A 24,865-nucleotide genomic window follows, 5' to 3' on the forward strand; every position below is an offset into this window, starting at 1 on the left:
AAGGTGTGTGAGGGAAGTAATGAGACTGGCAGCACTGTGAGTGAGTTGGCAGTGCTGTACTGTGTGTAGTGGACTGACAAGGCAGCCAGTCCACAGAGACGGGTAGCCGAAAGGGCACACGTACACACACGCCGACTGGCGCGAAGTCTGGAACAGGATACGTGATGAATGTGATAAAGAAAAGAATGTAGCTACTAGAACACTTAACTTTTATATCGTCCTTTGGTATACAGCATTCTTGATGATACAAGTGAGACTCTTTAGATTCATGAAGTAACTAATGGCGCCTTGCTAGGTCGTAGCCATTAACTTAGCTGAAGGCTATTCTAACTGTCTCTCGGCAAATGAGAGAAAGGCTTCGTCAGTGTAGTCGCTAGCAACATCGTCGTTCAACTGGGGCGAGTGCTAGTACATCTCTCGAGACCTGCCTTGTGGTGGCGCTCGGTCTGCGATCCTGACAGTGGCGACACGCGGGTCCGACATGTACTAATGGACCGCGGCCGATTTAAGCTACCACCTAGCAAGTGTGGTGTCTGGCGGTGACACCACACTGTGTGTGTAGACCGGTATGTTCATCCCTTCAGATGCTCAGTCAGAGTTTCGGCTCCATAAAGCCATCATACGATTTTTGAGAGCGACATCAGTGAAGTTGCGTTTTTGTTGTGTATTACAAAAATGGAACAGTGGAATTTAGAGTAATATCATGCCATCAAGTTGTGTGCTAAACTTACGGAATTGCGAGTGTGACCTTTGAAATGTTGAAATATTCATATGGGGAATATTCCTTATCAAAAGCACAAGTTTTTTGCAGGCACAAGTCAGCTTTGGAAGGCTGAGGACACGTTGAAGATAAACCTCGCTCAGGGAGACCGCCAGCTTCAAAAATGTCAAACACATGTGTGCTCTTGTGAGATCAGACCAACATTTAACAATGATAATTGGTGACCTGTTAAACGTAAACACTTTCACAGTACATCACATTTTGATTGAAGCTTTGCACATGCGGACAAGTGGGTGCTGCATCATGACAACACCCCATGTTACACAACCACTTCCATCGTGGAATTTTTAACCTCAAAAGGCATTCCTTTTGTCCCCTGATTCCCCCCCCTCCCCCCACCCCAAAAAAAGTCTTCAAAGCACCTCATTTTGGGGCTCTGGAATAAATTCAAAAAAATGTGACTGACATGTTAAAAGCCCTACTAGCTGAAGCCTCTCAGCACTGCTACCATGACTGAGAACGACAACTTTGCCAGTATGTAGCTGCCTAAGAACACATCTCGCACATAAATTGAAGTTGCCTCCTCATGCCCATCTGTACGTGCAGGCCAATCTCAGGAACTGACTAATGGATGCACTGATTCATGAGGAAAGTTTTTATATGTAATTTATAAATATTTCATACAAATTGTCTGAGTTATGATGAGCTATAGTTTCATTGTGAAAGCAATGCCATTGCCAACTAGCGAGCAGCTGCCATAATTCAAGAGAGGAGCAGTTACTTGAGAGTGTGGAAAGTGTGACACAATTTGAATTTGGTGTAGTGGTCTAAAGGTAAAATGTCTGGTTGGAAACTGGAAGGCTGGCCTTTTTTTTTCACTGTCTCTTTTAACCTAGCATTAACCTCTCAAATCATGTGGAGATTCACCAAAAACTATATGTGTCTTGGATTCCATGTTACACTTTAGCTCCCCTTTTCCAGGTTGAATAACTGGTTAGGGACAAGCAAGTTATCTAAGTGTCCTCCTGTTGATTGCAACTGTTCCGGAACAATTGCAAAGCAAAACTAACATGCAAATCCAAGACCTGTGGTTTTCAACTCTTTATGCACAAAATAAACGCCAGCATGGGATGCAGCTTTACTTTGTTTGTATAAAGTAAGTTATACAGTACTGCAGTATATGACTTCAACATTCAGCTATCTGCTTTCCTGCTCAAACATATGAGCTTTGGAACTTAAATATAGGCAACTATTTATTCACAACCGATACAAAAGAGTTACATGTTTGCACCTGTTACTGTCCTTCAAGTAGTCACCAGTGTTGTGTACAACCCGTTACCAGCGATGTGGAAGGCATAGTATACCTTTAACAGAGCCTGTTCTGTTGATGGTGCCAATGGAGCAGTCTAAAGTTATGCTGAGTCTCGTGTAAGATGGTGATGGTGTTGTCCTAGCGCATTACGTTCCTCCACAGCAGACCGTCACTGTACAGTATTATTGTTCATTTTTGGAGCATCACCTGCGGCCAGCTTTGCGAAAAAGGCGGCGACACTTTCTGCGCAACCCACCCATCATTTTGGACACAATGTGCGGGCGCATACAGAGCAAGCTGTGGCTGCTCTGTTTGGTCGATGGGACTGGGAAGTACTGCACCATCCATCATACTCCCCAGACTTAAGTCCTTGTGACTTTGATTTGATTCCGAAGATGAAGGAACCACTTCGTGGCATTCGCTTCAGAACTGTTCAAGAGATTCGATAGGCAGTAGACACTCCATTCACACCATCAACAGAACAGGCTCTGCTAATGGTACACTACGCCTTCCACATCACTGGCAACGGGTTCTGCACAACGCTGGTGACTGCTTTGAATGACAGTAACAGGTGTAAACATGTAACTCTTTTGTATCGGTTGTGAATAAATAGTTGCCACTATTTGAGTTCCAACCTTCTTACGTGCAAACACGATTCTCTGCATAGTGGGGTGGAATATATTATATGATTGGACATTTTCAAATTATGTGGAATACTGATAAATGAATCTCTGCTATTGACACATTTTGAAATATGATGACAATTTCAGCCAGCCAGTTTCTGCTTCCCTCGCATTAGCAACTACAATTTGTGTTCTTAATTCACTGCAAATCTTTTGAACAATGGGCAGTCAGTTACCCAACTTTTAAGTATTCTAATAAATGTGACCAATAATGAAAAGAGGACCACCTCATCATGTGATGTGAGACTTAAAATTTGAAATAATCATATATTTTAACCAATAGTTTCCCTGCAACCATTTGAGAACAGTTGCATAGCAAAAAATAATGTGAATCCAAAACATATGGAGTCTTTATTTTTTTATGCTTCAAGTAAAATATTTTCTGAAAAAACTACTGCAGCATCTTTGTTTTATTCACATACAGTATGTTCCTTCAGTAGACGACTCGCCTTTCAGCTTTCTGCTTTACTTGAATCAAACCTAGAAGTGGATACGATTTTTTGCCTGGCATGACGAAGAAGTCTGCTATAAAGAGTCCAGGAAAAAGAAATGCGCCAATGAGTCTCAGTAATGCTTCACAGTCCATACTATGCTTCACAAGAGGAGTGCTTTAAGATGAACTGAACATGTAGATCATGTTTACTTTCTTTTTTTATTTGTACATGTCAACCACCCTCCAATACATTCTGAACACACACACACACACACACACACACACACACACACACACACAATATTTGAATTGGTTGTAAACATATTATTTCCAACACTATGTACTCCCATCACTGCCACGAGATATCACCCCAAATGTCAATTCAATAAGGAACACATAACATTCATGCTTTGAGACAACTTTACTGATATGCACTCTTACAAGGCATATACTATATGAAATTGATGATGTTTGCTTACTTAATATTGTTCTCTGAATTTTATTCATGGCCCCCAAACAAAGTATGCTGCACCATTCAAGTCATCTGGCTGTGCAAAGCTGGGCTGCATTGTTAGTATTGAAATAATTACCAGTATGACCAATAAACCAGTTCATTATCATGCTATATTTTGAGACCATAAGATGTGAGACAGACATTTTTAGACTGAATAAATCCTGTAAAATTCCTTGACAGATCGCATACATATAAAAATGTCTGAAATGTAATGCTTTTTGATTATTATGCAAAAGCTGCATTAAAAAAATAAAAAAAAATTTTAAAAATTATTGAAGCTAAGCTGCTGTTACTGTAAGCTTTTTCTTTATAGGTCCAGTTGATGATATAAAATCCCTCAGTATATTTCTCTGCTCTGTTGCTACATGGCTTGCAGCTTCCCTGTGCATAGCAAACACAAGGCTTCTATTCCATAAAAATATCACTCATGTATGTCAAATGTATTCCCCTCTTCATACAACATAACGTGCCTGATGTTGTTGTGCATGGGTCTATGAAAAAGGGAACATACTGAGCATATGGAGCCAGAGAAACGACTGCAATTTGGTGACACCTGGCTCCCACCACTCAGCTAACGGAAACATCACTCACAGTGTTATTGTTATTAAAATATAATGTCCCACTTGAATAGCTGTGTATGAAGTCTTGAAGTCTTTGTCAACAAGACACATGCTGCTGTTAATTATACACAGTGCACCAAATGAGGAAGTTTGGGGCCCTTTCTCAGCAGTTTTTGAATGTGTTCAAGCCTAGTTTAAGGTAATACGCGAGGATGTCTAATGGTTGATGGCACATGGATACAATAATTCTATAATAAGAGTATGGAATGTTCAAACCAGTGGATTTTCCTCCAAAGAAGGGGAAAGCTGTTCTATCTAATGGAAAGTAGGAGTGTTAGCTTTTGGAATTTATAAGGTTTGTTAATTATATAGTATCTAGTACACAGAGAAAAATCAGTGTTCAATGTAGTGATTTTCAATTAATAAATGTTGTAAGAAATTGATTGTAGAATGACCCCATAGTTGTAGAACAGGATTTCTTCTACCAGAACACTACACATCTACAGTTGCTTATAACCCTACCACTACTACTGTAATTTAGTATGGTTTTACCTAAATAATAGAAAACGCTGTCTCTATGTTTCCACATTTAACCCTCATACTAAATTTAGTTTAGTTTCCAAATAAAGTACATTATGGGAGGATTGTCCTGTTGATAGGAAAAGCTAATCAATAGAGTTACCGTTTTTACAGGATTTGACTGTGTGTTGTGTCGAATAGATAAGTAAATCAGACTATTCACTTATTTTCCTAATGTTTTACCCAGCAGTTAGAAAGAAACACAGTATGAATAGTATTATATTTAAGCTAGGACAACGCAGTTCCAAGTTCATTTAGCGGTTTAAAATATATACTAATGGTAACCAGCCTATCCTGGCAATGAAACAGTGAAGTATTGGAAAAGCACAGGTATGAATTTTGCCTACTTTCTTACTACTGTTTAAGTTGCTTCTTCAAATAAATATTACTCAACATAAACAATGTTAGTGCAGACAATGGAATTATTTGACTACTACACCCTAATACATTATGTTTCTAAAAGAGAAAAAGCCCAGTAGATAACTTCAAGGGAGCTAAAAAAGATTTGGCCAGGGGGGGGGACTTTAGAAAAGTAGTTTGCATAACCAACAAACTTAAATACGAAAATACTGAGATACTAAAGCACATTCATTTTATACTGAACATTTCACTTCTGGAAAACCTCTTTTGTACTGGAATTGACTTTTAAAAGCTATTACTCTTTGAACTAACTCTGTATAGTCAATTCTATAGTCAGATTCTAGTCATTTTGCTTCACTCTGAATTTGACATAAGCAAACTTTTACTGTAACACTTTGCAATAGTTAAGAAAACTTTTAAAACAAGAATAGTTTGACTTTATTTCTCTGTAATGTACTAAAGCATGGACATATATTACTCTAACTAAAATTTTCATTATACCTTTCAGTGAAACAACTAAGACAACTTTTCTTTAACTGTTGCTCAAGATGAAAATATTTATGAACTCTTTAACTTTATGATTCAAAATTACATTTAAATTCACTCTACTCAATTTACACTCTTCCACTACTGAGACGTTATTTCATTACTACGGGACTGAGTCCCTCACACATATATCTCATTATTTACACAAAAACAATTTAAATGGTGCCTCTTTATATTAACTTGGCACTTTATAAGTCTGTAAAACAGGATACTTGGATTAATCAAACACCAGGAAGGAAGCCTATATAGGTGTGTGATTAGGATGAAATAACAGGGTGAACTAGTTTCTTTAAAGTTCAAGAATGATTATTCACTAATAAAACACAGTTTAAATTAATGGTTCACACTGTACAAAAAAAATAAAAAATAATCCTATCTGTTGACTGTAGACTTGAGTGTGCTGAACAGTTCTAACGGCTACACTACCCACAGTACAGCCTGAAAGTATCTTGCTGTATGGGCTCAATTTCTCTTCTTGGCATCATTCAGTTTTACCTACAGTAGCCCAACAACTCTCAACTATGACTAAGCCATTTGCAGTCTTCATCCGAGGCATTTTTGTGCAAATTTGCAGACAAAGCTTCTCCTGCTCCACAAGGGCATTGCCTCAATCACTGCTGTCTACAGACTGTGTGACTTACTCCCTGCACTTGCTCTAGGTAGTGTGCCAATTCACCCTTGCCACCTTTTCCACTCCCCAGAGCGATTTTCGTTTCAAACAAAAGCACACTGGCTTTTACATAACACCTATTTCTTACATTGTTCCTAAGCATTTCCTAAAATTGTCAAATTTACATCAACATGAACAGTTTATACTTACAAATATTTTTAAATACAAAATGCCATCAGAAAATTATTTAACATAATAAACAATTTACACAGTATTTTACATACATTACTCACATACAATATAAAGAACTTCAACCTCCAGTGTAGCACACTTTACTTTACATATACAGAAAATGTAGTACCAATATTCGAAAATTTTAAAGCAAAAACGTATAAAAATTTAGATGAACCATAAATAAATAGTGTTATATGCTGTGGCTTGAAAGAAAAAAAATGTTTTGCAGAGTTAAGGGGAATACATACGTCCTATACCCACAGTGTTAAATTTGCAATATTGATGACCCATTATCTCAGTACCTGTGACAGATAGAGATCTGAAATTTTTGGGATGTATAGTATCACTCCTTTTCTGATTACTGAACCAGAACCAAAATGTATAGAGATATAAATAGCTAGTTATGATTTTTTTTAAATGTTGTTCAATATTTTCTTTTAAAAGTCCACTTTTTCTTCTGTAAGTAAAAAACTGTTAGAGGTAGAGATGTTTTTTGAGGTTCAGTAGCTGCAGTATACTAAGTGGTAGCATAGTGTAAAATTAGAGATACGTATCTATAATAGTTCCTGAGATAATGGGTCAAATAATTTTAAAAATGTCATTTCCGGCAAATCAAGCTCAAACATTTTATATGATATTAACTTACAGATGGAGGCATGCCAGCTTCTAGAAACAGCCAGGCCCATAATCAGCATTATCTGGATCCTGTTCTTGACTATCCTGCAAACCTAGAAGCTTCCTTCTTTTCCTGCCTCTTGCTTCTTTAGTCATTTCCTCTGCTGCACGCTGGGCTTTCATGATCCTAAGTCGATCCATTCACTGAAAGGCTTGCAGTGTGTTGGCACCTGGAGTGATACCAAGTTCCTCTAGTACCCCAATTCTTCCCTTTATACCATCATTAAACGTTATCACAGCGTCACAAACACCCAAGCATAGGGTTTTCCTTCCTACAAAGACATTTTTTGGTGTGCGGGTCCAAATTACATTATTGAAAGACTCATTGGGGTTTGTGTTCGATCATGGAGACATTTGGAAAAAAGGTCAGGATGAGCTAATTCTCTATATATTGGTTTAATAGCTTCCATTACTGCAGATGGTATGCTATTTTTGTGCCTAAATTGTTCCTCGCTACCCGCTGCCTGAGCTTTGCGGTACTTGCACCATGAATCAGCACCAGGTGGATGGTATAGGTGTGTCATCAGTGGAAGAATGTAGCCCACACTGTTCATTTCATCCCTTGTAGGTCATGTGTATTGTTTCTTATTGCCATTCCATAATAATGCTGGAGTTCATCAGTGTTTTTGTTTGTGAGTCTTCCTTTACTGTTTAGTCTTTCCATCTGATAACTTCTCTTTTCCTTTTGTCTGCTTCAATTTTCGGAGACGTGTTCCCATCTGTTTTTGAATGTGGCCCACACATTCAATCTTAACAATCTGCTTATTACCATAAGGATTTGTAAGCTTTTGTATCACCATCCCCCAAGTACTCAGTGTAACACACGCCTCTCTCCTGTTGTGAATGTCTGAACGTAGAAACAACTTCAGTAGCCTCCATACCCCCACTAGTTCCCTCATTATTCTTAGCACAATTTGTTTTATGGCTTTCACTTGTTTCATCAACTGATTTACACTGATGACAGTATTTAGTTAGTACTTCAATGTCTAAAACTTAACCTGTGTCAACACTAGTGACAGTTGCAACTGCATTTTTTGATGTGTGACCTCTCTTCTGCCATGTGCCATCAACTGCCACAGATAAGTCTGTTGTGTTATTTAATTCTACTGCTTCTTTAGCAGCAGCTTTCATAGAAGCAACAGTAACAGATTTGACACATTTACCAATTACTTCTGTGTTCTTACTTGATCTGGTTGGTGGGTTTGACAAGTTCAGCATTGCACATAATACTTCAGCTGCAGTCAATCCTTTCCCAATGCACCTCATTCCATACAGGAATCTAACATTGCTCTCAAACAAGTGATTCTTGCACTTTTCAGAAGTCCAAAATGATGTCGAGAGCTTGCAAACTTCGCACTGAATATCAAGTTTGTTAGCCAGTCCAGTCCTTGCAGATGAGTCCTCAGAGGTGCTAATTTGCCCACCACAAACATTACATGACACAGCATGTGCAAAACTTGTCCTAACACACTCAAATCTAAAAGAACATAACCTAAACTATTTTGATCTTTGCCAATAAATAAATCCTCATGGTCTCCACGTTTCCTCTTTGCAGCACTAGTAGGCGTGTCCTTATCAGGGTCTGTGAAAAATCTATTTCAGGATCAACACTGGATTCAGATTTTGTGATATGCTGATTTCCATGGAAATGTCGCTTCTTAAAACAACCCTTTCTTTTCGTCATGTTGAAAAGAGGTATAAGAGCGTATAATAACACACCAAACCACTATGTTTTCAGTTCAAAACTTATGAAACATGACAACCACAAAGTAAATAAACAAAATGCATTTGCTATACCGCTATTTCTGTTTACACAGTGCATCCAACCTCTTAACATGAACATTAACATGATTTCAAGGAATAAATAGCTGAAAACCACAGCCTTCTGGGTTGAATAGTTCAAGAGATAGAGATACTTAGGCAAGTCAGTGCAGGACGACTGGATAATTTTACACACACATTATTAACTTTGAAATGATAAAAACTACACTTCCAATGGAATTTTTCGACAAATAATGCATCAGATTATTCAGGAGAGATCAAATATTAATAAGAGATAATAATCCGAAAATGTCACTTTTTGACCAATTCCGCCATACGTACTCTCCTTAAAGAGGTAATAGGTTTTAGACAATTACTCTGCTTTTATGTGGATTGTCTGGTTTCGTAGCACCTTTGTCTTACTAATGTGATGTGGTTAGTGCCCTTGGCAATTGGAGACAGAAGGGAGGGCTTTGGTTTTATAATGGAAGGCATGTAATCATTGAAAGATGACTGAGAGAATGATGTGGGACATTGACATATGGTTAGAGCTAGGAAAGGATTGGTATTAGGCAAAAAGTAAAGCTGTTTCCAACCTGATAGCTAGTTTGAGCACCAAAGTCTTTACTAGCCATGCTCCTGTTTGGACGAGGAATGCCCTTGCCTTCCTCCAACCTCTGAACTGATTTATCCAGCCAGTTATATATTGATGTACCTTTTACTGTGGACTTTAAATCATGGTATAACTTGACATTTTATACACTTACAAATTGTTACCAAAGGTGAAAGAATCAACAAATGTGAGAGCAAACACTCCAGGTAACAATCCATGCCAATGTTATTGGGTACCTGTAAAAGGGAAATGAGCCATGTAGTATCAAAAGGATAAAAGAGTGAGGGCAGATAGCAAATAACGCAGTATATGAAATAATCATAATAATCTTGGGATATGTGGCACACGTGACTGATGTTGACAAGCAAATAGCATATTGGACCGAGACAGTCACACAGAGAGACTGCAAAGTTTACTTTGAGACAAGGATGATAAAAGGTTTGAAAATTATAAAAGGTATTTCCTGTGCAAAGGCAATAGAAGCTAAAAGGCCATGCAATGAGCAAAAAGTAGTATTTTGTGTTGACTCTGATATGCTCTGTATGGGCTGGGAAAATTGTTTGTTATAGGCAGTGACAGTCTTACAAAGTTCTACTGTTACACAACTGCTTTAATTTTCCTGACAGACCACAGGTGAAAGAAATGTTTTAGATCTCCTGGATACAAACACACATGATCTTTTTGAGACTGGCACCAGTGAGGGAGGGCAAACATAAACATAGTCAAAGCCTTGCAGACAAACAAAAATTACGCGAAGTGAAATGTAGCGTGAGGAGGGCTATGCAAGAGGCGTTCAACGAATTCAAAAGTAAAGTTCTATGTACTGACTTGGCAGAAAATCCTACGAAATTTTGGTCTTATGTCAAAGCGGTAGGTGGATCAAAACAAAATGTCCAGACACTCTGTGACCAAAATGGTACTGAAACAGAGGGTGACAGACTAAAGGTCGAAATGCTAAATGTCTTTTTCCAAAGCTGTTTCACAGAGGATGGCTGCACTTTAGTTCCTTCTCTAGATTGTTGCACAGATGAAAAAATGGTAGATATTGATATAGATGACAAAGGGATAGAAAAACAGTTAAAATCGCTCAAAAGAGGAAAGGCCGCTGGACCTGATGGGATCACAATTCGATTTTACACAGAGTACATGAAGGAACTTGCCCCCCTTCTTGCAGCGGTGTACCCTGGGGCCCCAGAAGAATGTAGCATTCCAAAAGATTGGACAAAGGCACAGGTCATCCCTGTTTTCAAGAAGGGATGTCAAACAGATGTGCCGAACTATTGGCCTATATCTCTAATGTCGATCAGTTGTAAGGAATCTTGGAACACGTATTATGTTCGAGTATAATGACTTTTCTGGAGACTAGAAATCTACTCTGTAGGAATCAGCATGGGTTTCGTAAAAGACGATCGTGTGAAACCGAGCTCGCGCTATTCGTCCACGAGACTCAGAGGGCCATAGACACGGGTTCCCAGGTGGATGCCGTGTTTCTTGACTTCCGCAAGGCATTCGATACAGTTCCCCACTGTCGTTTAATGAACAAATTAAGAGCATATGGACTATCAGACCAATTGTGTGATTGGACTGAAGAGTTCCTAGATAACAGAACTTAGCATGTCATTCTCAATGGAGAGAAGTCTTCCGAAGTAAGAGTGATTTCAGGTGTGCCGCAGGGGAGTGTCGTAGGACTGTTGCTATTCACAGTATACATAAATGACCTTGTGGATGACATCGGAAGTTCACTGAGGCTTCTTGCGGATGATACTGTGGTATATTGAGAGGTTGTAACAATGGAAAATTGTACCGAAATGCAGGAGGATCTGCAACGAATTGGCGCATGGTGCAGGGAATGGCAATTGAATCTCAATGTAGACAAGTGTAATGTGCTGCGAATACATAGAAAGAAAGATCCTTTATCATTTAGCTACAATATAGCAGGTCAGCAACTGGAAGCAGTTAATTCCATAAATTATCTGGGAGTAGGCATTAGGAGTGATTTAAAATGGAATGATCATGTAAAGTTAATCGTCGGTAAAGCAGATTCCAGACTGAGATTCATTGGAAGAACCCTAAAGAAATGCAACCCGAAAACAAAGGAAGTAGGTTACAGTACACTTGTTCTACCACTGCTTGAATATTGCTCACCAGTGTGGGATCCGTACCAGATAGGATTGATAGAAGAGATAGAGAAGATCCAACGGAGAGCAGCGCGCTTTGTTATGCGATCATTTAGTAATCGCAAAAGCGTTCCAGAGATGATAGATAAACTCCAGTGGAAGACTCTGCAGGAGAGACACTCAGTAGCTCGGTACGGGCTTTTGTTGAAGTTTCGAGAACATACCTTCACCAAAGAGTCAAGCAGTATATTGCTCCCTCCTACGTATATCTTGCGAAGAGACCATGAGGATAAAATCAGAGAGATTAGAGCCCACACAGAGGCATACCAACAATCTTTCTTTCCACGAACAATACGAGACTGGAATAGAAGGGAGAACCGATGGAGGTGCTCAAAGTACCCTCTGCCACACACCATCAGTTGGCTTGTGGAGTATGAATGTAGATGTAGATGAGTAACCTTAATGGTATTACAAAGACTAAGGTCAGCAAAGGTAGTGTTAGCCCCAATCTGGCTGCCTTACTGCCCCACATCAGCTACTTACCTGTCCATGCCAACCACTGCCTGCAGCTGTCCAGCTGTCTGGGGGGGCACTCAAGCTTTAACAGCCTTGTCTAGCTAAATACATACTTGGTGATAGTAGATGGCATCCACATTGTTTTTGTGGTAACATCTGGAGAATAAAACAGAGACTACTACAACTTTACTACTAAAGAGAATATAGAGAAAGTAATAGAGAAAACTTGGCGTCAGTTTGTGTGCCAATAAGAAAGGCTATGCATAAAGGCTACAGTAATTTTTACAGTCAGATGGTGGGAGATCTATCAGAAAAAACCAAGTTCTGGTTGCTCATAAAGTTGGCAAATTAACCCAAACCTTCCATTGAAACTCTTGTGGATTGGTCTGGTGTTGAAACTGAAGACTTCTGTTCTGGAATAATCTAACTAGTCATTGGAAAAACAAGTAAGACTGCTCAAAGCAAAGAAGGCACTAGTCACTGACAAAATTTGTATCAGACTTTTCATTTAATATATTGCAAAATTGACCCTTTTCCTACCTCATATGTATTAAAACATCATTGTGCAGTAAATAGTTGTGGGTGAGTGGACTGACTAGGACTTCTGTATCTTATCACAACTGGACCCAGTACAATATGTTGTGACACTTGTGAAAAGAATCAGAGGAAATACTCATTTAAAGTTGTAATTCAGTATTGAAGGCTGGACAGTTTTCCAACTTGTGGTGGGAGGCAATTTAGGTTCCTCACCTCAAACTAGAGAAAGACTGAATGCCTTAGTAGTTGAAGTAGTATCACAATCGTAGGCTCATGAGTTGTGTAAGACCCTGGAGCTAATGTCAGTGATTGTTTGTTGTGGACACTAGTGATCAGGCAGCTTCTTAGCTATTCTTTGTTTGACTTCAGTAGGTATCAATCCACTGTCGACAATCTGATCCAATTGAAGGTGGCTATAAAACAAGCTTGTATATGAATAATTGTTTGATAAGCCAAAGGCATACAACACTACATGGAGTGACACTGTTCTGAGACAGCTCCACCAATGGAGCACCTGGCTATATCCATGTGGTCCTTCCCATCCCATTCTTCTTGCAGGTGTAACGTTGGTGAAGTTTAGTCTGACACATGTGAACAGGAATATTTTAAGGGCAATCCTCTTTTCCCACTGACATAAAAAGTCTAACAGTTAGACATGAGAGTCCAGTTCAGTGCTCATTATTTGTCTACAGCTTTGCAGTTTTCTGTTTCTTCTCCAACCCTGCCTCAACAACTTGTCATTTGCAACTCACAGTTTGGAAGTTGGAGCAGATGGCTGCTGAAACAGCTTTTTATTTTCTACAGATAAGAGTATGGGGGTTGGGGGTCTGAAAACACTCAATGCGAGATTATTAGCACCCTTGTGAAAACAGTGTGGATTAAATATTTGGATCACACACAAACACACACACACACACAGTGGATAAATTAAGAATGAAGGGAATAAAGGTGATGTGACCATTTCTGATAAATGGTACGTTATGTTTCTTGACTGTCCCAATAACCACCAAAATATCTAGACATTACCATATGTGTTCCATATATCTATCAAATGAAGAGGTTTCCACTGACCTCTCGGTGTGGCCCTCCACACCTCCCCACTAGATGACGACTATACCAAGGACTACCTTCCCATCTGACTCCGCTGGCTAAACTGTGGTGGTGCCCAGAAGGAATCCACCAAGGTGTGTGCTGAGCTAGATAAATTGACTGACTGTGTTTCAACATGGACGAACATTATTAACCATGCTGTTTGGAGAAACTGTCACACCATTTTCAGACCACCAAAAAAAATCGTGTGTTTTGGTGAAGTAAGGATTGCTGCCTGGCATTTACGAGCACAGATGCACATTTGTATGGAGTTTTGAATGTCAACCAATTGCTGTTTGTATTACTGACTTTCAGGTAGCAATAGTAAAGTGTTACAGAATAGTTTAAGAGAACATAAGGATAATATGGGTTACTAAACACCACAAACCATTCTACTCCATTGTAGATCATGAGAAGCATTCCAGGAAGGGTTCCATTTACTGTTATAATGAATAATGGCTGTCTAAAACTGAACAAAAGAGACATGCAGACTGTAGTGGAATATTTTACCATTTTTCAATCACATTATGTAAGATACAAAACTTTTTGCAAATATTGCTTCTCCTGCAACATGACATGAGACTTCTTACTGATTGGATGTAACATGCTATTGCCATTTAACAGTCAGCACAATGGTATTCTCTGAGGGCTTGGATAAAAGTATTCCAACAGGCAGTATCCCAGAGCAGACTCTTCAGTTAAATGACATTCTGTATAGTGGTTATTGTTGCAGATTGTGAAGATTTAAGGAAGTCCTAGTTTTCACAATAAGGTTACATTATTGTTTAAAATGAATAATTTTTTTAATTTTTATTTACTTATTTATTTTTTTTACTGCTGTCAGTATCGTATGGCACAGATATTAGGCTTCTTTGATTATCTCTTCATGATGTTGAAATTTTCACAAGAATAAGTACAAATGCTGTTACTACATTATTTAATAAGTAGAATGAATTTCGGAAGGAAGAAAAGGGAAATTAAGGAACTGTGAATAGAAAAAAGAATCCTTAAGCTATAGGAAAAAGCATTTTGGAATGTTAATGGGAAAAGGAAAGATGGGGGGGGGGGGGTTGCATTTGTTTGATAAAGAAAGATAATTATGTGGGAGAATGGTTAAGGTGCTCATAATGCGTGAGCGCTTGACTTTTGTGTTCTTATAATAAAATGACATGGAGATAAATGTGTTTCTCATTTTGGAAGTGTAATCTCATTGGGAGCAAGCATGTTCTGAGTATATATTATATGTTTTCATATTGAAAGATGGATATCAATGCCTATACGTTATGTAGAATGTATGTCTCTGTTCTTGTGTTTATGTATTGCCTGTAGATTAGGAGATGAAATTTAAGATTTGTCTCTGCCATAAAATAATCAATGTAACTAAAATCAGAAGAGACTGTATTTATGTATGCATGCTTAGAACTTTTAAAGTTACTTTCAAAGAATTTTGTAAGTTTGAATTTCATGCCTTATAGAGTTGTAATAAATGGGAAAATTACTTATGAATGTTATGTCAGGTCATATCCAAAAAACTGCTACTGTATGCAAACAAGATAAAATGTAGAACAAACATATTGTGCCAGTGTTTCTTTTCCCTTACCTGTTATTAGAAAAATCTTGAGAAAAATTGCCTCTTTTGCAGAGTGCATTTCTTTATTGCATGTAAAAGGGTTTTTTGTATGTAACAGACATTTGTGTAGGTGTTTTGTGTGACATGTATTTAATTTTGATGAACTCATTGCCATTAACAGGGAGTAAAGAGGGGGAAAAATCTCTACAGGGAGTGAAAAGTAGCCACAATACACCGGTCTTATGGAGCAACTGCTGGTTGTAGGTATGGCAACAGAAATCCCTGATAATATAAGTTGCGATTTTGTAGACTGAATCTGATATCATTGTAATGGGAGATGAGTAAGGAAGTCCATTGTTTCTGTTAGGTCCTGACAATTTAGCAGAGAAATATCAGTGGTGAGAAGACATAATAATAAATCACCGAAACAGCCTTGCATTTACTTTTTTCATTTAATGCATGGAAGGGTTCATGACAGATGCAGAATATTAGGTGAGTCAACTTGAAATTATTTATAATTTGTTCAGTCTGTGCTTGCTTACTCTAAACAGAAACTGACTGAAAAATAGAGAAAATATTTATTATTATTATTATATTCTGTTGTTGGGTGTGTGCACCATGCAGCATGCTACAGCTTTCAGAGTGATAACAGTGATTAGTATTAATCCTCCTGGAAGCTGTCCCTTTGGCTCTTATCAGCTTAGTGCTGTCAGGATTTATTTATACAAAAATGAAATTATCACATGCTACATTATTTTTTGTGGGAGAAGCCATTTACTTAAATCACAGTTTTCAACAGAAGGTGCTACAATTTTCCTTGTAGGACGTCAGAGAAGAAAATGCTTCAAAAGTAATAAAATGCTTCAAAAGTAATAAAATGCATTTTCCTAGCTTTCCTTCATACAGCTGTGGGTCATCAGTAGTATCTGTCCTTTCAGACATGCATGTAAGTTTTTCTTACTTGTCATCACCAGTCACCACGTACGTAATTTTTGTAATTTATTGGTTTCATTTATGTAAATGTGTCATTGTCTGCATCATCTCTGTTGTCACAATTTTTATAAACTGTACTCTCTGCAGCTAAGTTTATTTTGAAATTCTAGAAGAAAACATGTTGTCGTTAAGTATTTCATTATTATACTTACATTAAATAATAATTAGAGATTTGTCCAAGAAATGTTTAAAAGATACCTTGTGTGACATACATGTCATATTTAAGAAATGAAGTCATTTTTTGTTTTTCATTGTTATAGGCTCATGTTTGTGTGGAACAGACTGCAGCAGAGTTACTAGCCCATGGTATGCAGGTGCATGTTGTCGCTGACTGTACATCGTCACGGTCACAAGAAGATCGTTTCCTGGCTCTTCATGTAAGTAGTATTTATTAAAATGCCATTAAAATATCATCATCTTTTCACTTCAAGTAAATACTTTATAAATACTGAAGTGTAATTTAGGAAATCTCCTTCCCTCCCCCCTTCTCCTCCCTCCCCCCTCTCCTCCTCCCATTTGTGTGTGTGTGTGTGTATGTGTGTGTATGTATGTGTGTGTGTGTTTGTTTGTTTGTTTGTTTGTTCTAAATTGTTTATAATTGACTACTTAGCTGTGACATAAACAATTTAATAATCACCATTTTAATTTTTTTGATTGATAGGAAAACAGAAAAGTGGTTTTGTTCTGAGCTGATGTCAATCTGAGTGTAAAAACAGTGTCTTGAATGATTTGACCCAGACACAAGAAGTCACTCATGTATTTTGAACTTGCCTGGTATTAGACTGCATTCTGTCCTGCCAAATGTGTTATCTTAGATACATAGCTTAATGCAGATGAGAAACAACATAGTTTGATATGTGCATCATGTGTGGTACTTGGGCAACCTTCTTTTTAAACCAAACTGCAGTCAGTCAGCAAAATTTGAAAGAGAATGGAGTGGGGGCAAAATAGTTGTTTACTAATCCTAATCTTTTGAAAAGAATTGTGAAGAATGAAGCAGTTGCCAAACATGGACTGTGTGGAAACTTGTTTCAGTACTGTGACCTTACTCACAAGCATACAACAATACTGAATCTGCACACTCCTGGATTATTCTTACATGTCCGATCTGCCATTATACAGATTTTTTCTCTTCCTGAGATTGAAAGAAATAATGTATGGGCATCATTTTAAGTCTTAGCCTGTAACTGTATATACCTACTTGAAGAGTTGCTGAATGACTTAAGTTTGTTGATAGATGAATCTTTGCATACCGCTTATATAAACACTATTTTGAATTCTAATAGCATATGGCTAAGCCATTTCTCTGCAAGATCCTCTCTGTCATGTCATCTAGTTCAGCAAGGTGTGCCGGACAACTTCTATGAAATCTGGAAAGCAGGAGGGAGATAATGGCAGAAGTGAAGCTGTGAGGTCAAGTCTTGAGTCGTACCTGGATAGCTCAGTCAATAAGACCAATGCCTATTAAAGGAAAAGCTCCGAATTCCAATTCTTGTATGGCTCATAATCTGCAGAAAGTTTCAAATCTGAAACAATTAAATAATGTCAGAGAAACAACACAAACAAAATTACATTGATATAATGGTGGAAGTGAAGTTGTGAGGGTGGGTTGTGAGTCATGCTTGGGTAGCTCAGTCAGTAGAGCACTTGCACGCAAAAGGCGAAGGTCCAGAATTCGAGTCCTTGTCCAGCACACAGTTTTAATCTGCCAGTAAGTTTCAGTTACAGCATGTTGAGGTAATAAGTAGGACAAAAGTTGTTGGAGTTGGTCAGAGCCATAGAGATGAAACAGATTTTTATTTGAATATTTTTCTGGCCTTTTAGCAGTAGTCTCATTTTGTGCTAGGTATTTCATGTTAAAAAGTACATAGTGCAGTAAATCCCACTTTTACACTTTTCAAGAGACTTTAAAAATTTGTGAAAAATGCAGGAAAATGTAATATATGGGAAATAGCTTTTTAAGTAGAAGAAGTTACGTGTAGAATTCTCCACCCCCCCTCCCCCTCCCTCCTGCATTTTCTTAGTTTTTGTATGATATATTTACATAATAGAGACCCATTTACTATCTAATAAAGGTCATCTGAATTTTGTACTATGTTTAGCCACTGATGTGACATTTACTAACACTTTTGTATAACAAATGCGACTAAAAATTATGTATTTTGGAGAAAGCAAACTCAGCACCCACCTTGTTGATTTATGTATTTGTGAAGTAAAGGTGCCGTATTTTTTGTAGACTGCATATATAAATTTTGCAGTCTACAGAAAATGCAGTTCAGGTGTACACTGCATTAAAGAGCTCTCCTAAATGCATCATTTTTAGTGTAACTTGTCCAGCAAAATTGACTTCAGTGGATGAACACTGTATGCTGAAGATATCAAGCTGTTTGCAGTTTTGTAAGGGAAAGTGCATGAAATATTGCAAAGTGCATTAAATATGGCACTACACTATGGATCAATCTGTCACCACAGTCTTTGACATTCACCGGCATTGCCAACTTGTAACAAAGTTGTCACCTTGAAATCAATCCAGACCTCGGGCAATGTTACAGATCAGTTTGTCACAACAGCCAAGATTCCAGGGGAGGGTACCATTTCACACTTCAGCCTTTTAAACACACACTTAATAAAACATTAATAAGCTGTTTTATTTGTTATACTGATCTTTAATTTGAATGGTCTTACATAAATGTGACACAGTGAACAAATTGACCCAATATTATGTGTTGGGTTTTTTGTGAATTTTTTCAGTATGGTTTTCCAGTCCATAAACACAATGGAAAGGTATGGCATCTACATCTTCAGCAGAAATATATATATTTTTTTATTGTCTTCATTGCTGCACTTACAACTGCAGTAGAGGGAAACCCACTGTCATCAACACCATCACTTCCTACACTGTCATCATTTTCTTGTATGTGAAGCCAATCACATCTTCCACAGATGCACTTTCATTTGTGACAACATTGTCATCAATCTGTAGGAAATCTTGCACTGGATACCCCAACTGCAGCTTTTCTCACAGTGAAACAAGCAGAGTTTCAGTGTCATCATTATTACTCTTAGCTGTTGTGTCAGATCCATTTCCTTTGACTGCTATGTCAGATCCATTTCCTTCATCTGCTTGAATGACTACTACTTTTCACAAGCAGTTGGACATGGTTGACTCTTTCACCTTTGTCTATGCCTTGGAAATATAGTGCAAAAAGGAGGCTTCCAACAAAATTATTGCCTTCTTCATAATGGCTTTCCTGTGGTAAGCTTTAAAGACATGGATAATACCCAAATCCAAAGGCTGCAATTTACTTGTGCAATTCAATTTAGGAAACTTTAACTGTGCGTTAAATAAGCTTTTATTTTTTGGATGTGCAGGTCAACAATCCACAAACTAGAGAATTCTTGCAACATGGCTATGCAGTTGCTTCTCGAATAATTCCAATGTCATCCGCACTTTATTGGCACAGTAGTTTATTGGCAGTATTTTTGTATTTTCTTAACAACATAGTTCTCTGATTTGCCAACCACGAACAGTTTAATTTTTTCTGAGCCGTCAGTGTTTGTACCTAACATTACTGTCAGGCAAACTTTATTGTATTTCCCTGCATGGCAGTTTTTGTTTTGTAATCTGCCTTTATTTGATTCACTAAAAGTTTTTATATTTACCCTGTTTCCTTTGTCATATACGGTTTTGTACACAAGATTGTACTGCTTCTTGAACCTTTCAATCTACCCTTTAGATGTGGAGAAGTCCTCGATTCCAAGCACACTGACCACATTCAGTGCCCTTTTGCGCAACTCACACTGTTCATGGGGTGTTCCAGGCACTTGCTGTCTGAAACAAGTTCTTTGTAATTTCTTTCAGTTCTGCATAATTAGAATAACTGGCATATTTCATGTTTTTGGAATTTGGCCCACTGATTCTTGCACTTTCCAAAATAGTCTTTGTTTTTAATGATAGTGTTGAGCGTAGACACAGGTATTCTTAAACTCTGTGTTAGTGCAACACGTGTTCTGTGATTAACTTCAACTCTTTTGAGAATTTTTACTCTCTCTTCCATCAAAAGGGTTTTCGTGTGAGCGACACTACACAGTACACACAATTAACTTTTGACATGGCAGTTAACAAACAATAATATAAGGATACTACTTGTTGTATAGCACACAGTATTGAAAACTAAGGTTGGTAGTGACAAGAAACAAATGAATGTTCATCAGGAGTCACACCTTCCTCCAACTTCTATTGAAGCAGTTCCTCCCATCAGCTACCGCACCAAGTAGAGCTTGGCAGCAACAGGAGACAAAGCACAAATTGTTCTGACTTTGACTGCATGACGTTTGTAAACACTGCTTGAAGGTCAGTGCCATGTCAGCATCATTTTATGTCAATTACTTCAGTTTTTTTCTTCATGAATAGTGTTTCATAAAGAATAACTCACCAGAAAATTGCAATTATGTTAAGGCAAAAATGGCTGTGGATAAACATTGTGTACATAAGAATTTGACAGGAGTGGTAAACTATTTTCTAAACACGTGGAAAGACGTTAATTCCGGGAATGTAAAAGTGGGTTATCTTTGTGTAATATTGTGGTTTGTTTTCTGCCATGCATGTGCTATTTTCTTCTTTATTCTCTCTCTCTTCAGTTTAGTTATTTGCATGTTCCATCTATCATAATTGCAATCTTTCACTATGATTTGAAATGAAATGAGCCAGGATTACAATAATTCATAAAATTTTTTTTGCAATGAAGTAGGGAATCTTAATGAAATCTACACTGCTATGTCAAAGTGTGTTTCTTGATTGAATTTTCAGTGGTAATAGTGAATCTACTTTATTCTCATCTTTTAGTTTACACATTTTGAGCCACAAGAGATGATTGAGAAGGTAAACTTCTTTGCCAAGATCAGCAATAGTAACCTTTATTCTTGATGAATGATTTCGTTAATCAGTATTACCATCTTCAGATCCGGAAGGCATTTATACAGTGCAACTATATACAAAACAGCTGTAATATATGATATCAGGTAAAAAAAGAAAAGAAAAAGGATGTATGACATACCTTGACAGACAGGTTATTGCACATTTCTTAAAATAGCAGTAAAATCGCTCATTCTCATGAATTAGCAATTATGTAAGACTAGAAAACAGATACATCGGCTCCTTTGGAGCACATCATTGCAGCCAGCGCACTGCTAAGCTGGTAGGCAGTGACCAGTAAAGGACAGACATTGACAATTGCACCCACAGGTGCTGGAAGTTTGGCCATATGTCTTCCTACTGTACTTCCAGCATCACATGTCGAGATTACGGAAAAGCCCATCGCATCCCAGTACTCCATGTGCCCTGCCTCCCATCTGTGTCAACTGTGTAGAGCACCATTCGCCTTGCTCGCCAGACTGCAGGATTCTCCAGAAAAAAAGGAAAGTCATGGAGTACAAGATCCTGGACTGACTGACCTACACTGAGGCTATGAGAAAATTTGAATGCCTTCATCCTGTGTATGTGACATCGTCTTATGCCGCTGCTACAACAGTTCTGGCACCATCAGCTCCGCCAACTCCAGTCACCTCTCAGAGCCAGAAGACTACACCTGCCCCCTTGATGCTGGGGCGGGGAGGGGGGGCATTTCCCTCCCTGTTGATCCTGCACCACCTACTTTGGGATCTACACCTCCCCCCCCCCCAACCATCGGCGACGTGTCTCCCCACTTATAAGCCGGAGAAGCGTAAGTCTTCTTCAGCTTCTCTTGCTAGGAAGGGTTCCCTTGGGTCACTCCCTTCCCAGGTTTCTGCTAGTGGGAAAGATGACATCCACCAGTGGCTGAAGAGCCCAAAAGCAGCTGGTCATAGGGCTTCATGCTCATCCTCAGTCCCAGAGATTGAGCCAGTGTAGTCCCAGCCAGGGAAACCCAAGGAGCAGTGAGAAAAATCCAAAAATAAGACCTCTAAGACCAAGGAAATTGCAGTGCCACCCACACCATCGCTACCTACAAGCTCTGTGTCTCCACACCATCGCTACCTACAAGCTCTGTGTCTGAGGATGGCTTCGAGATTTTGGCATCCACTGAGGACCTAGATCTCACCAGACCCTCAGACACAATGGTTATAGACTGCTCAGGCAATAAGTCGGTGGCAGCAGGTGACTTTGAGTTGTAAAATACCTCATTGAATGTTCCATGCCTTCCCAGTCTCACGATGACGTCATCCTCTTGTGGAATTGTGGCAGTTTTTTCCACCGCCTGGCTGAGCTACAGCAACTGTTAAGCTTTACACCTGCTATCTGCCTATCCCTCCAGGAAACCTGGTTCCCGGCAATGCGGACCCCTGCCCTCTGCGGCTATAAGGAATATTACAGGAACCATAGCGACCATAATCGAGTGTCAGATGGAGTTTGCGTTTATGTTCTAAACTCAGTCTGCAGTGAACCTGTGCCCCTTCAAACCCCTCTTGAATGTGTGGCTGTCAGAATAAGGCGGACACAGGAAATAACTGTTTGCAATGTTTATCTTCCTCTAGATGGTGCATTACCCCTGAATATACTAGCTGCACTGATTGATCAACTCCCTAAACCTTTCCTACTTTTGGGAGATTTTGACGCTCGTAACCCCTTGTGGGGTGGCACCGTGCTTACTGGCCGAGGCAGAGATGTCAAAACTTTACTGTCTCAGTTCGACCTCTGCCTCTTAAATACTGGGGCCGCCACACATTTCAGTGTGGCTCATGGTAGTTACTTGGCCATTGATTTATCACTTTGCGTCCCAGGACTTCTCCCATCTGTCCACTGGAGAGCACATGACGACCTGTGTGGTAGTGACCACTTCCCGATCTTCCTGTCACTGCCCCAGCATCAGGCCCAAGGACGCCTGCCCAGATGGGCTTTAAACAAGGCGGACTGGGAAACTTTCACCTCTGCTGTCACCATTGAATCTCGCCCACACGGTAACATCGATGTGATGGTTGAGCAGATGACTGCAATAATTGTTTCTGTGGCAGAAAACCCAATCCCTCACTCTTTAGGGTGCCTGAGGCGTAAGGCAGTCCTTTGGTGGTTCCTGGAAATTGCTGAAAATTAAGGAACATCAGTGAGCTCTACAGCAGCATAAGCGGCACCCTTCCCTGGAGCACCTCATAGCCTTTAAATGACTCCGTGCCCGCGTTCGCCAACTTATGTAATGACGGAAGCAGGAGTGTTTGGGGAGATACGTCTCGACCATTGGGTGTTGTACGTCACCTTCCCAAGTCTGTGCAAAGATTAAATGTTTTTTTGGGTACCAGACCCCAACAGGTGTTACCATAAATGGCTTGTTATCTACAGACACAGACACGATTGCCGAGCACTTTGCTCGAGCCTCTGCGTAGGAGAATTACCCTCCAGCCTTTCGCACTCTCAAACGGCGGCTAGAAGGGTACTTCCTCTCATTCGCTACATGCCACAGTGAATCCTATAACACCCCATTTACAGAGTGGGAGCTCCTCAGTGCCCTTGCACATAGCCCCGACACAGCTCCTGTGCCTGATCGGGTCTAAAGCCAGATGATTAAACATCTCTCATCTGACTACAAGCGACATCTCCTCATCATCTTCAACTGGATCTGGTGTGATGGCGTCTTTCCTCTGCGATGGCGGGAGAGCACCATCATTCCGGTGCTCAAACCCGGTAAAAACCCACTTGTGGATAGCTATCAGCCCATCAGCCTCACCAATGTTTTTTGTAAGCTGCTGGAATGTATGGTATGTCAGCGGTTGGGTTAGGTCCTGGGGTCATGTGGCCTACTGGCTCCATGTCAGGGCGGCTTCCGCCTTGGTCGCTCTACCACTGATTACCTTGTGTTGCTAGAGTCTGCCATCTGAATAGCCTTTTCCAGGTGTAAACACCTGGTCACTGTCTTCTTTGATTTATGAAAAGCGTATGACATGACCTGACGACATCATATCCTTTCCCCATTGTATGAGTGAGGTCTCTGGGCCCGCTCCCGATTTTTATCCAAAATTTCCTGTTGCTCCATACTTTCCACGTCCAAATTGGTGTCTGCCATACTTCCATCCATATCCAGGGGAATCGTGTCCCACAGGTCTCTGTATTGAGTGTCACTCCATTTTTAGTGTCCATTAACGCTCTAGCAGCAGCTGTCGGGCCCTCCGTCTCACCTTCTCTGCATGCAGATGACTTCTGCATTTCGTGCTGCTGCTCCAGTACTGGTGTTGCTGAGCATCGCCTACAGGGAGCCATCCACAAGGCGCAGTCATGGGCTCTAGCCCATGGCTTCCAGTTTTGAGCCGCAAAGTCGTGTGTCATGCACTTCTGTCGGCATTGTACCGTTCATCCGGACACAGAACTTTACGTTCATGATGATCCACTCACTGTAGTGGAGACATATTGATTCTTAGGACTGTTTTTTGATGCCTGATTGACTTGGCATCCTCATCTTCGTCAGCTTAAGCAGG

General features: G+C 39.4%; 1 protein-coding gene across 3 annotated transcripts in view; it reads left to right on the top strand.

Moving 5' to 3' along the window:
• Positions 1-24,865, top strand: part of LOC126248842 (isochorismatase domain-containing protein 1-like) — a 35,310-nt gene that overhangs the window by 5,550 nt on the left and 4,895 nt on the right. For all 3 annotated transcript variants that reach the window (XR_007545544.1, XM_049950263.1, XM_049950264.1), the window contains exon 3: positions 16,684-16,800. Coding sequence is in view for 2 of the 3 variants with exons in the window: in XM_049950263.1 (XP_049806220.1) it covers positions 16,684-16,800 (117 nt within the window). In the remaining variant the exon portion in view is untranslated. The remainder of the gene's footprint in view (positions 1-16,683; positions 16,801-24,865) is intronic.

This window comes from Schistocerca nitens, chromosome 3 (assembly GCF_023898315.1).
Source record: "Schistocerca nitens isolate TAMUIC-IGC-003100 chromosome 3, iqSchNite1.1, whole genome shotgun sequence".
Classification (NCBI taxonomy): Eukaryota; Metazoa; Arthropoda; class Insecta; order Orthoptera; family Acrididae; genus Schistocerca; species Schistocerca nitens.